Source organism: Watersipora subatra, chromosome 5, assembly GCF_963576615.1.
Source record: "Watersipora subatra chromosome 5, tzWatSuba1.1, whole genome shotgun sequence".
In the NCBI taxonomy this organism is placed as follows: domain Eukaryota; kingdom Metazoa; phylum Bryozoa; class Gymnolaemata; order Cheilostomatida; family Watersiporidae; genus Watersipora; species Watersipora subatra.
Window position 1 is genome coordinate 17,858,050 of NC_088712.1, and position 15,254 is coordinate 17,873,303.

General features: G+C 35.4%; 1 protein-coding gene across 2 annotated transcripts in view; it reads left to right on the forward strand.

Annotated features, from left to right (window-relative positions):
- LOC137396125 (netrin receptor DCC-like) overlaps nt 1–15,254 on the forward strand; it is an 81,895-nt gene that overhangs the window by 38,045 nt on the left and 28,596 nt on the right. For both annotated transcript variants that reach the window (XM_068082282.1, XM_068082283.1), the window contains one exon: nt 13,156–13,284. In XM_068082282.1, coding sequence (XP_067938383.1) covers nt 13,156–13,284 — 129 coding nt within the window. The remainder of the gene's footprint in view (nt 1–13,155; nt 13,285–15,254) is intronic.

Below are 15,254 nucleotides of genomic sequence, written 5' to 3' on the forward strand. Positions count from 1 at the left end.
CGTCTTCGCACTGAAATCACTGCGTACTGATCAGTGCGAAGCCAGTGCAAATTTGCAGCAAGGAAACAGCAATTGCGCAGTGGCTGCGCAATTGTCATTTATATGCGCAATTGCACATAGCTCTCTTGCTGTGGAGGCAGATTCATCGAGGGCCCTAAACTAGTACAAAAGTTATCCCGCTTTTTTTTTATTCTTCCGATCTTCACTTAAATTAAATTATGGTCTGCACCCACGAGGATGATGAGGTGATTACTTTCCTGAACTTTGTTATCGATACCAACACTTTTCGAAAAATAGGTGGCAAGTCCTAAAGTAACATTTAAATAATATATTACTTAAAAATACTTATTAAAAGTATATTACTTTGTAAAAATTGTGTTAAGGTTGGTAAAACCTTGTGAATGTGTATTGTAAATAAAAGTATAATGACGACAAAAGCATAAAAAGACCGCTTCTGGCTTTTGGTATCCATGATCGATTCGATGTCTCCATCCGGCGATTCGATTTATACAATTTCTCTTCTCTGGCTAATTTGCTGAAAACTACTGCGCAGCATGTAAATGTACAATCCCCTCGACTTTGGAGGGGCTGCATCGAAGTACTGTGCATCATGGAAACATAGTGAAAGTTGACCTTGCAGGCTATAAAATTGCTCATTTTAATTCTTAAATTACATACCAACCTAACATCGGTACTTTCTCAAGGGATTTGATTTGTGGATGCTTTAGGATTTTCTTGCATATAGAGGCTCAACATGTGGTATTCAGTTTTCAATTGTGCTTCCCACGCAAGCTTTGAAAGAAATGCGGTGGTTTTTGCCTTTTTTGTAATACATGATGGTACACAGCTCACTTAGATGGGTTTGTTGGCATTGGAAAAGCGTATTTGTGGCAATGCTTATTTAAAATCTGTGGGTGGAATCTGTAGGTGGCCTTAGATATTTATAAGTGTTGTAATGTTTTGGGTATGACAGCGACTGTTTGTGTTGTACCATTGGTTATTATTCTTGTTGGCCGTGCTGAACCCTACCAGTATCATATGTGTTCACCAAACCCTTATTTGTTGAAAAATATATATGATTTTTTCACATTCAATACATAGGTACACTATAGGTTTTCTTTGTGCAACAAATAAACTGCATTAGCATCGCTGTGTGCATAGAACCAAACCAATACAATGCATGAACACTCAAAAAATTAAATATATTTTCATAAAAACGACCTTGAAAATCAGTGTAACTTCGGTTATTGCCTTTGAGAGAGTATTTGTGTGCCTTGATCTCTGGCTGATTCCCCGAACCCCTAGGGTTTGATCGAACCCAGGTATAGTACCGTCATGTAACAAATGGCTTCAGTTTATGTTGAAAATTATTAAAATTATAAACGAGAATAATTACCATTTCGATCTCTTTTCGCTGAATGCGATGTATGGAATATAACTTTCGGGACTAAATGAATCTCTATCCATTTTTTTTCAAAATTTTATCCTGCGCACCTCTCAATGGCATGCAGGGAATCTAAAAGCGCCCTATGAAAGTTGCATATGTGAACGGTGTCCTGTAAACCTGCCTCATGCCAGGTATGCCAAGTGATCACTGAGATATCCATTTTCAGCTTTTACCTAATGTTTGCGTTGCTTTATTCCTATTACAGCATATTTCAACTTTCATAAACATTTCAATTCAATGATATCTATAAAGGTACATGTTTACACTTCATATCATACCCTTGACGACCTATGGAGTTCAAAACCAGAGGTTCCATTTAGGGTGCAATTTAGAGACCACTAGCCTTTGCCAAGTTACGTGCATTGCCTGAAACCATATATCATAACTGCTTATAGGATAGGGTTGGCTATCTAACTACCCGTGATTCATAGCCCATCATGATTAGACGCCGCCCTTGCTCACCCAATGCCCTGAAGACATAACATAAATATTGAGTGTTAGTAAATTCGTGAAAGGCAGTTGATTTCGCTGTCAAATGAAACCGGATCACTTGCCTACTGACTGGCATTTCTAGGTTGCATTTTCTCTCTGAACAAAGCTATAGGATTCATAGCTGTGTATGATTCGAATGTCATGATGCTACAAATATAACTTGGTCAACGGCGGCTGACAGGATGTTATCTGACCAGCTGTCTAGGGTGTGTTGACGCAACAGGTGTCCACTGATTCAACGTCTGTAAGAGGTCAGTGTGGCCAACCAGTCGATGGACGACAAGTTGTATGTCCGGGTTTTCGCAAAAATAGCCATGTGTTTTTAAGCACTTTTTTACTAAATGTAGGTCACATCTTAGTAAGTAGGTCACGAAGACGTACTAGTTTAAAATGATCAAAATTAAAAATTATCACCTTTTTAATTTTAATTATTACTAGTACGCAGGTACTAGTAATACTTAAAAGTATTAAATTACTAAAAATCACTAGTACATGCATCGTGAGAGATCATAATCATGTGTATTAAGTATGTGCAGAATTATTTCATGAAACGGCAAGGTGGTCTGATGCCATAGATGTTTGGCTGCAAATCCTAGATACCTGAGTTCAACTCCTGTGTAAGGCAATATTTTTTCCTAACACTTAGTATGGCTTCATACAAACGGACATGACCTTTTACTATTAAGTAAAGAAGTAAAACAAGCAGACAACTCCTAATGTCAGATTTTGTTATAGTTTGTCAAACCTATGCCATAGCTTGTCATACACAAACCGTCCTTTTTGCACATTGCCAGGCTAATCATTACATGGCAAGTTGATATCTCGAAAACAATACCTTAGCAACATGATTTGTGATGGGCCCATGGGAAATGAGGAGATGAAATGAGATGTTGTCTTTCTAATAGTACTAGTACAGTCGATCACCTCTTGTGTACGGATGTGTCGGAGTTGATAAGGGCCCGTAGATCCCTATTTGCCATCTAGGATCTCAACCAGGCTCGGCTTAATTGCTCTCTAAAAATACACACCTCCCGTTTATGTCTATCTCCCCTGCAACTACGCATATAATTTCTCTCCAGGAAAGTAAGTTGTTATTTATGGAGTGATTCAACTTCCTACGCTACGCTATACTCACTACAAATCCGTTATTTCATCATTTTCTTGCTAGTAGATAGCATATTAATTACTAGTTACAACTCGTTCTGTTATTAAATGCTTTTACGCTATTTGCTATCCCTGATATGTAGAGATACTGCTCGTGGGCATGGTACATCAGCAGTAGTTAAACCCCTGCTACCTTGCTCTATGCAGTCCAGTAAACATATCTATGATCATCTCAATATATGCGTATTCCTATAGCCTATGTAAATACTTAAAGATGTACTTACACAGAATTTTAACAGATTTTGTCAGAAAGTATTGGTATTTTTTACCGTTTGTGACTGTTTTTGATGTTTGAGGTGATCTGACTGCCAGGTTGTTTCAAGATTAAAATTGATAAAAGTTGATTGCAATTAAAATGCTCAGATCAATCGAAAGTGCTACTATGACGATTATAATTGCAAAGAGACGGACAGAATTGCGTAATGCTGCAACTTAAACGCAATAGCCGATGTCAATTATCGCAACAATAACAACTAGTGATGTTATTTCAGCACATTTTTTAAGCATTTTAACTGCAACCAAGTTTTGTCAATTTTAATCTAGAAACATCCGGGCATTCAGATCACCTCAAACAACAAAAACAATCTCAAATGATAGCAAAAATGCTGATACGTTCTGATAAAATTTCAGGTGAAAGTTCAGGTTTACGACCTTTGAAAACATGTCATCGTCCTAATTCATCCCCAGATACAAATCATGTTCTTATACAGTTTGTATGAGTAGATTGGGTTACTTCAGTCTTCAATAAGGCCGAGCTCATGTTTACGCGCATCTAAATATGACACAGAAGAAAGTGTGACATTACTCCAATGAGCTTGTTACAGCACGCACAAGATGGGCCAATAGGTAACAGCCACTAGGTAATCTCGTTAAATTTCATAAAACTTGCTGATTGTTAAGAGATAAAACTTGGTCACAGTTAAAAAGCTCGGTACAGTTTTTTTAATTATGAGGAGCTAAAGGTTTAAGCTAAGAACGATCTTGGAAGGAATTAGGCTATTCACATGTATTTAACCCTTTGTATAATAAAATCTCTACAACGTAGACGTTTTTGGAACGAATTATTTATGTTGTAAATAAAATAAAAAAATGTCCGTCTACTTCAATACTGAATGTGTATCTACAAAAAATTTTTTTGTCAAAGTACAGCTATATGATCAAAGTTTTACTATTATGTAAAGTAAAGGCTTTGCCTTATAAACTATTATAAGTAAATGTATATTACAGGATAGATAATAAAATATAGCTTATATATAGACTAATATGGTTTGGTAGTGCATATTGAAAGAACTTGTACAAAAATGTACCATACTTTTCGGACTATAAACCGCACCCCTCTATAAGCCGCATCTGCTTTATTTTCCAAAAAACGATAATAAAGCAATACATAAGCCGCACCTTTGTATAAGCCGCAGAACTCAGGATGGTGCTTTGTAACACGGCAGCAACTTTGCTGTTTAAGACGGAACAGTGACTAACGGCACTGTTTCGTATTAACCGACGCTTTTTAATCTAGTGCCTAACGGAACAGTACCGTTAGGCATAGTTTCGTATTTTCTTTCACCGCTAGAGGCGCACTAACTGGAGATTCCGGTTAATGTGCCCTAGCAACGGAAGAAAAAGCCACATAATAGCCGCACCCTTATATAAGCCGCATTGCTCAAATCATCAGAAAAAAGTAGCGGCTAATAGTCCGAAAAGTACGGTATTCATAGACAGATTACCTAATTGCTAAAAGGGCCACTAGAGGTACGTACATCTTGTTTCACGCATTACTTTGGGTAGCAAGGTTAAAAAATACACCAGGGCTGGAAACAAAGCAATAACAGTTTCCATGTCATAAAACGTGATGAGCAGAGAAAGGGCAACAGGCCCATCCTAAATACAATAAATTTGATAGCTGTTATGGAGTGTTGGCCAAACAAAGATATTATAATGCATTGTCTTTGATTGTCCTTATTTGGCCAGCTTCCTTCTCCGTACAAACAGTGAATTGATTGGCGATTATTTTTGACAGGTACATGAATATTAGCCGCATTCTGGCCGTGATAATATATGTACCCATAAAGCTTTGTGACGACAGTATTGGTGTTTAATTGTGCCTGTCCGATTGTCCTAACATTCGCTTTCAAACAACTTTCTTGCATGGATGTTGTTTCTGGATTTCTGGTCCCGTTTTATATTTTCTCAAAACTGCAATTTGCTTTCTCTCTGAAGAGGATTTTTTCATGTTTGGCGGAAAAGTAGGCCTGTATAAGGTTAAAAAATAATACATATTCACTACGTTTCTATGGTGTGGTTGATCCACAAGTTTGTTGAGTGAGTTTTGTTACTGGCATATTTTTATCGAATAGTTCATGCTTGTGAACGATCGAAAACTCGGAAATGATGTGCAAGGAAATGCCGCATGAGCTATTCCATTTTAAACATTTTTCATACTTCAGTTTTTCTTATTTCAATTTGAGCAGTTTTGAATGTACCACTATGACCGCTCACATAAAAATGGTTTTTTTTAACAAAGCACCCGCTTCAATCCTCAACATTCCAATCTCCATTGAAACACATATAGGGCGGTAATTCAACATGCACATAATTCCAAATCCGTGTCATGGAAACTTAGTGATGGAGTGACAAGCTATTTTGGCTGCATTAAAATGTCTATGAGGTTATCAGATCCAGTTAATATTTATAAAGATAGCGGCGTGACAGAAGGGCAGCAGTGACTTTAGTCATCAGTTAGATAAACTCTAGCTTAACAACATTTCTGCTACATTTCTATGTGAGCAGTCTTTTCCATGTATGAGGACTTGGCAAGGGATGAGGAGAACTATACAGAGCTAAAAGCAGAGTTGCTGACATCATTTAGTGCGCATAACTTTACCACCTTTGAGCGGCTGCGCCTAAGACGTCTTGGATGTTACCAAGTCACACAACCAAAAGTCAAATGAAAAAGTATTTTTCGCACTGGTTTTTAACAGTGTTCAGTTGCGTCTTTCTACTTGCTTAAATTTATTATGTTTTCTGGGCTAGAAGTGTTTTATGTGACAAGTATTCAGTTTATAATCGTTACGCATTTTGATTATTAGTTTTGATTAATTTTTTTTATTTGATTATTTTTTACTATTTTCGATTATTAATTTTTTGTGGTCTATTTTCAGCAAGGTCCGTTTACCATGTTAGATGATTTATTTTTGTCATTTTCCATCTTTAAACAAGTTGATGCAAAAATAGCACCTGTCTGTCTGTGTGTGTCAAATCCTATTCTCACTTGTCAGTTGTTGGCCTTCACTATGTTTGCCAATTTTTGAGGAGAAAATTTTGGAGTCAATACTGACAACCTCAGGCATGTGCTTGCCAACAGCATTAGCATCCTGTTTCAATAATATCACGCAAAGGATGAGTTATTTTTGTTTTGTCATTCCCAAGAAACCTGTTTGTACCAGTTCCTTTTCGTTTAAATTTGTCAAGGGCAAACAATTCCCAGTTGGTAATCGATGCGCATATATTCCGTCCCTTTCGTTTATCAGAAGCGTTGCAAGTTACGTTCTTTCTCTAGTCATTTTTCTTTTTTATTTCTTGTCACCACAGTTTTAAGTACTAGTGTTATCATTTGTTTGGATATCAATACATCAAATAATCCATTCCGAGAATGTTTTCGTTATAGAGATTACGCGTTCGACAGCGCGTGAGAACACATGTAAATTGCCTAATCCGTTCCAAAATCTTTCCAAACTTACCCCTTTGGCCCTTTAAAATAAAAACAAACAGTTGTATTATTATTTTGTGTCAACAACCTTCCTCTTTTTTCTCATCACCTTCACTCGGTTTATGATCCGTGGTCGCGATAATCCTACAGACAGTCAATGGGACACATATTCAATTTCAGTTTTAATGGATTTTTATTTACAGCAAGTAAAGTCTATACTGGAAAGAAAAAAATGTTGTGTATGTCTAAAGTAAAGTATAAATAATATATATCTTTACCATAACAAGCACACTGTCTGTCTGTCTGTCCATCCGAAATCACGGTTAGAGGTCAGGATAAAAGATTCGGTTTCTCTCCCAAGTACGTCTAGAGAACGCGATATTTTCAAGGCTAACTGTGAGACTTTCGGGATTCAAATCAAAATTGAGAATTTGCACCGGCTTGACGCTTTACGTTATATGGAATTTCTAATGTAATATGAAGCAGAAATTTTATATAAATTCCTTACACTTAGTAGCATTTACGTAAATGAAGGTTTACGTTATAAGGGCATTTATTGTCTATATCACCAAAATATAAGAACTCGCTAAAGCCATTCGTGAAATATACCTTTAGTCAATTCAAAGATGGGTCACGATTTCAACTGGAAGTTACCGCTGGAACAACCAGGCTGAAACACACACTGGTGCAGTTTCAGACCTGTAACAAACATCCTACAAAGCTGGCCAGAGGCAAAAAACATGGGCAAAATGTTGTCTTTGGCATGTATACATGTTAACTTTTATTAAAATGTTTGGAATATAAACTAAATATATATTAGTCAGTTTTCTCTAATTTTATGGTAGACGTGATTTTTGTTCATATTTTATCATGTCATTTTAAAGCGGCTCAGTTTTTGTTACAAGTTGAACCTTTTGGGTGAATTTCAAGTTTAATTTTAAATGTTTAAATAACAAAATTTTAAAAATACATTGACATGTATTTACCCCTATATAATCATGCTATATTGTTTGTCAGAAATGATTTTTATGTTAAAACAAAAAATCAGTTTTGGAGACACAAATTTTGCAGTTCAAGCTGTGACATCCAAATTTTGACATCACCATTTGTTCACAACATTATATTCATTATGAATTAAACATTTATTTAAACATTGAACTCTAAGAATGAAACATTTCTGTTTGTTACCACTCTTATACATTTTGCCCCATCTGGTCGTCACGCTACATTGCTATGGTTATCCAACATGTAGATGGTCGAAGCAGAAATAACAATAAGGTCTGTTTCATATTTGTATGTCCAGCATCAACTCTAAAATTATACCAATCAACTTGTGTGTACATCTTTTGTTGCGGGTGGAAATTTTCCCACGAATAGAAAATTCACAATATTATCCGTAAATATCAACTATTATCGGAAGTCGTCTGTCTTAAATCTATCCACATATGCTTTGCTTTTTGAATAAGTATTTTGAATGAGCCATTTTTAAATAGTTAAAAAAACGAGTTCCTGTAATATAGTTATATGGCATCGTAGTTCTGATCAAAATTTGCAAAGACCGCAAATCTTTCTGTTCATTTCTGCGACTTGAAAATGTTAATAAAACCTGGTGGTTTGCCGAAATTTCGCAGAAATGTTATTAAAACTCTAATCTATTATGTTATTTGCAACTAAAATAATAAAAACTACTTGTGTCGTCAGTTAACCTTTATACCGCGAGTGTGCAAACTGATAGCCATGAAAACAAAGTGTCAATGCCCGCAGAATTAGTCCATGTTTCTCTAGTGGCCTTCAGCCTACACAAGAAAATAACTGATGCTATAAAAGTGCATAGGTACATCGGTCACGTGATCATCCGTACCAGCAGCACGATCTATTACATGTAGGTTTTACTTAACCAGCTCTACCCTCAGAAGGCCAGCACTAGCACTCGTGGCATGCTCGAGGAATGCAGTGGATGTATCCGTTGGTCTACCAAAAATATCTATACTGGTAGAGCGAGAAATTTACCACCTGCACTTTTTCAGATTTCACTTTTTAACAATTTTATTTAATAATCATTCCATCGGATTAGCTATTAGCTAAAAAAATTTTACTTAAGTCCTAGTAAGGTTATTACATTTCTCTGAATAATGGTATTTGTGTGAACGTCGCCGATTGTTCTTTTTGAAGAACATACACAAAATTTTAGTAAATTTTATCAGAAAGTATCAGTATTTTTTTATCATTTACAATTGTCGTTGATGTTTGAAGTGATCTGACTGCCAGCATGTTTTAAGATCAAAATCGATAAAACTTGGTTGCGGTTAAAAGGCTCAAAAGAAAAATACGTGTGGAATGCTGTCACTAGTGATTATCGTTGGGATAGTTGATATCGGCTATTGCGTTTAAGTTGCACTGTTACGTGTCTCTATTTTTTCAGTCTCTTTGCAGCTATAGACATCATAATCGCACTTTTCCAGCTGAGCGTTTTAATCCAGTTTTATCAATATCAATCTTAAAACATCCTGGCAGACAGGTAACCTCAAACATAAAAATCAATCGCCACTGTACGGCCAAACCGACGGTTGAGCTCTCTGGTGAAAATAATGAGACTTACCAACAACTTGAAAAGTCTTCCAGAGCTTTACTAGTCAAACCAACTAATTTGGTTGAATAGCAATTGAAGACAATAAAATTTCCCCCTTTTCTGTCTTTTTCAGTTTTTTTTACCATTCAAATTATATCTGCTTCTAACACATTGACGAATTGCCTCTTTTGCTGAGAAACTGTGTTGTCTATGCTTTTTTTTCAAAACAAACAGGTCACTCTATTGCAGTAAATATAAAACAAATCCATCTGTGATTGGCTGAAATAGTTTATTGTAATGACATCGATTAAACTTCATTCATTTCTAAATTACCTTTCAAACACCATGACAACAAAGCTTTATACAAACAACTTGCTGTATATAATACAAACAACTTGCTGCATATAATACAAACAACTTGCTGTATATAATACAACAAGTTGGAAATATCAAACATAACATAGAATGAACATGAAAAATTTTGTATCATTTACTAATAAAAAAGGGTGGTGAGATACAGGTATGGATGTGAATGCAAAAGTGTCAAGAGAGAAATAGTTTTGGTTCAGAACATAACCAAGCTTACTTTCAAGGATTTGATCAAGTTTGTCATGTAAAACCAGAAATGCTAATGGGTTCTTATTGGTTATCTGTGGTGTAATGATAAACTGGCATACCTCCCTGCCTACCTAACCTGATTATAGGGAGTCATCCAGCCCCTCACATCCCTAATCTTGTTTCTCTCAAAAATTATACATCTGTAGTTAATCCACTTGCGGTCGGTTTCTGCCCTATGATATCATATGTTTGACGAATGTCCATGCGTCCCTCATTAAGCTGGTACATTTGGCTATTGTGTAATAGTTGTTACACCGCAATAGCAAAGCTTTGGTATTTTGTGCAGCTGAAAATGTTTGTTGCAGATTCACACGCTTCAATCCTTTCGTTTGTCTTATGTTTGTATGGGGTTTAATTGCCTCGCTACGGGCCGTCATCTGTACTCCTAAGTTATCTCAGGTACCAGGGCTAAATTTTGTTTTGTAATTTATGCTACAAAGAACTCATTTAAATTAGTTATTTGCCCTGAAAACATTTCAACTCAAGTAGTTTGGAATGGAAGGGTACCCTGGATATATCGTCGATGTATTAATAAACAAGAAAATATTCAGTTTTTTGTGATATATTGATTGGCTTCCAGAATCTTTCTAGCCTTATAAAAGACAAGGTATTGCTCAAGTTGGCAAGCTTGAAAAATGTGGTCTGTTTTGTACTTTGAACCAGGTCCTTGTTGGGGCATCCACCAAAACACTCCAACTCACTCAAAGCTTTGTGTTAAACACATTAATTTCGTTCTGGAGGGTTGTTATTCTCGTGTCATTACGAAATCTATTAAATCAAAGGGTTGGCCAACCCACTCTCCACAATTTCGGTCTCAAAACACTCATTCATTTCTGAAGCATTTTGTTTTTGGCTTTTGTCCCATTCACATTGAAGGACGAAAATATGTTTCAATGTCATACATTGACAGTGTGGCCCCTCCTTGTCACAGCTTACAGGTAAAGGTGTACTGCTAATTCCTAGAAGTGTTTAGGTTATTTTGCCGTCTTTACAAAAAAGATCAATGCTGTGAATTTTAACGCAAAGGGCAACCCAGAAATAGTAGTTTTAAAATTCAGTATATTTTGTTATTGAGCTTTGTATAATACGTAATGATATACAATATAAATTCTTTTTCACTCGCACCTTTGCAGTTCGATGTGCTGTGAGAGATCGTCAGGTATGTCAATAAAACACAACAAATCATTATTTGCAGCCATTATGTTACGATAGACAGCGGCCGATTGGTGCAGGTGGTTGAATGTCGGTTTATAAAGTTAAAAGTCGTGGGTTCGAATCCCGTACAATGCAATATTTTCTCGTAACTTCCAACTGTGGCTTTGTATGGAAGAGTAGATGGATAAAGCCCTTATCAATACAGTGAAACTCGGATAACTCAAACTTCAAGGGACCGAGCAAAAGTGCTCGAATTATCAGAGTGTTCAAGTTATCAGAGCACTGTCACAAGTCCATGTATTTACTTATTTATTAGTAGATACATGAACATATACAAACTATAATATAAATCAAAAGCACAAATGGCTTGTTTCAAATTAAATGCTTCTAATGTAAAGTTTAAAACGTTTTTATCAAAAAGTATAGAGATCTTTCTATCACTTGAGATTGGTTTGTTGTTTGAGGGGATGTTATTGCCAGGACGTTTTTTAGATTGACATTGGCAAAACTTGATCGTTGCTGAAATGCTCAAAGAAAAGACATCTTTTTCTTTTGAGCGTTTTACCCACGATCAATTTTGCCGATTTTTCTTGAAGTTTATGCAAAGATTACCCTACTTTATCTGGGATTCGTTAAGAGCAACACTCCGAGGCAATTCAATTAAAAGTTTTACGGTACATTGTATATCACTCACGCTTTTTGAATGGATACTTATTGAATGTACACACGTGTTTTGTGTTTAGGTCAAACGATGAATAGTTTTTTTAGCTAAGACAACGTATACGTTTAATTACAATTTTTAAGACGTTTTAAACATTCAACATTCCGACGTTAATTCAACACGGAATCAACGTCGGAAAACTATTCATCACGGGCTAGCCGGGTCATGCACTCAAGGATTTTCGCCACGCAAATACAAAACAAAAACAACATGCTGTTTTTGTTTTGTATGTGCGTGGCGAAAATCCTTGCGCCCGTGACCCGGCTAGCCCGTGCTATTCATCGTAAAGCAGTATAAATCAAATTTCACCAAACCTTTAGAACAGTCGTTGACAAAAATATTTTGCCGATGGAGGCAATAACGACGCTTATGAATTACGAAAAGTTGAGGTTTACCTCTATGGCTTGGAATAAAGTGATTTTCTAAAGCGATAGCAACCGTTTCGGTAGCCGTTGGGCAAAAAACAGTTCGTTATAACAGTGTTGAATTCGAGTTATATAGAGCCATTTATCATTGCGTGGGAACGGACCAAGCAAATCCAGTCGAGTTAACCATGTGTTCGCTGTATCCGAGGGCGAGTTATCCTTGTTTAACTGTATATTATCAATATATTATCAATGCATTATAGTAAAGAGCATGCTTTACTTCCTGTACAAAGGCAGCAGTGCATTCACTACCACTGCCTTTGTACACTAGGAGTGACTAAGATTGAACAAGCACATTGAATCAAACATTGGCTGTTTAAATTTTTAGCAAGTTCCTACAAATTTAAACTTTCAAATTTTGAGTTTGTTTCAGGATAACTTGTTTCGCGCTAAAATTTGCTTCCAGAAATTTTTGACAAGCCTCCCCACAACTCGCATATTGTTACTTCTCTCTATTAAAAATGAACTTACACATTTTTTGTAGGTTTTATCAGAAATTATCGGTATTTTTTTATCATTTGCTATTGTTTTTCATGTCTAAGGTGATCTGACTGCCAGGATGTTTTTATCTTTCTGATTGAACATCGATCTCATTTTAGTGTTCATCTGTGAAAGCTATCAATATTGTTCACCTCTCGTTATTGTATAAAAAAAAATCCTTTTTTTCATTTGTCATTCTTTTTTTAGCAACTTCAAAAATCCATGATGCAACAGCAAACTGGTTGATGCAGTCAAAATATTTATCAAAATTCAAGCTAAAACATAATAAAATTAACATATTTTGTGATCAAGAAAGGCACTAAAAATAGTGGAAAAACTGAGCGATTCACCAATAGTAATGATAGTGTTCTGTTGCAGAGAGGCAAGGACCTTATTCTGTCGTCACGGCTCCGCCTTCCGCACTGAATGCCATGTTGGGAGAAGAGACTCTACTAGAATGTGTTTTGAATCCCTCGGCTGGAGAGACTGTAGTATGGTTAAAAAAGGGTGAGTGTTTTGTCTTTTCATCTCTACTTTGTACTTTATAGTTGGACACTCTTTGTCATTTTATGTGACTTTTTAACTTTCTAGTTTCCCGTCATTTATCGTTTGTAAACAACCAAAATTATGTTTGGTTCAAACATGATTGGTTCGTTCTCAGCAAACGGCCAAAAGTCAGTTTAAGGATGAACTTCCACAAATCTTTTCTGTAGATTTCATCAGAAGGTATTTTTCTATCATTTGAGATTGTTTTAGGTGTTTGAGGTGGTCTGATTGCTTGCTAAAATGTTTCAAGATTAAAATTGGTAAAACTTGATCGCGATTACAATGCTCAGATCAATCGAATGTGTGATTATGATGTCTATAGTTGCAAAGAGACTGACAGAATAGAGACTTGTAACGCTACAACTTGATCACAATAACCGATATCAACTTTAGTAACGATGACGACTAGTGACATCATTTCACATATATTTTTCTTCGAGCATTTGAACTCTGATCAAGTTTTATGGATTTTAATCTTGAAACATATTGGCGATCAGGTAACATCAAAAGCATTCTCAAATGATAGAAAAATACCTATATTTGCTGATAAAATCTACAAAACTGTTGTTTAGGTTCACCTATAAATCAATTTGCTCTAGTGTAAAATTAATCTCTTCATATTTTTCGCGGATGAACAATTTGCGTGAAATCAGTATTTTTGTAACAATTTCGCCGAATGTCATTAACTAACATAACGCGGTTCAAACAAATGACAACCAAGCGTTGATCCGCATTAACTTGCTAAAATGTGCCAACTTACATATTTTCTTCACACATTCATGCATAAATTTATCAAATTATTGCCAGGGTGTTATAAAAAAGGTTTTTCAGATAAATCCTCCTGTGTTCCTTCCCACGCTAGTTAATGAGGCCTCCACTTGTCAAACAAGATGAGTCACATGGTTATGCATTAAAACCTCAACTCACCATCATAATCTGTTGAAACTAGGTTAGTAAACAGTTGTTTGGGTCAATGTGCATTTTACATTGATTATGTACGGGAGTTGTCCTTTCTTTCATAAAAATTTAGATTAGATCTAAGACTAATGAAGGCTGGATTCCTTGGTAACCCATTTGCTGCCATATTTAAGTCATGCTTTTTGTCACCCTTTCTTCCGCTGCCGTAGATTTTAGTAGTTTTAGCTTAATCGTTCGAATAGTAAGAAATTATCGTTTGAAATTTATGTTACAAACATCCTATAGTTTTAGCGAAACAACAATGATGAGCATGCGTTTTTACTAGGTGAATACTCGGCGTTGCTCGGGTAATAAAGGTCTTTGCACAGAAAACTTATTTTTATTTAACATATAACAACAGTTCCTATTCTAACTTTCAAACTTCATATCATGAGAAAAGTGTTTTGTGCAGTTTAAATAAATAAAGAGAAAAAAATAAAAACAACTGTAAAGGTTTTCAAACTTTGTCAAACAACTGTAACTTTCAAACTTCATATCATGAGGATGATGAGAAAACTTCACATAAATTTTTACGTTAACTGGAATTATCTGTTATGGGTTTAGATTGTAGGAGCGTCTATTGTATAGTCATAAATTCATGTCATTGATAGGATTATAGGATAATAATATTGTTATTTTAGCAAACATTCATAGAAATTGAACTGATGGAATGTTAGCGATACAATTTAAAAAATTAATCCTTTTTGATCAATAATCAATATTAAATAAATAATTTATATTGCTTGTAGAAGGAAGTTAACTCCGAAATATCAAGCTCTATCATTTGTGCCAATACCTTCTCAATAGTTGCAAAGCATTAAATAGGGTGAACAGCTGGCTGATATACAAAAAATATATATTTATAGAAATAAAAAGTTTTTATGAACGATAAAACAAAGAAATGAAGGAATAAATATATAATTTATGCAACTAACCTTAACATAGCTCTGAAATTAATACTACAGTTATAACTT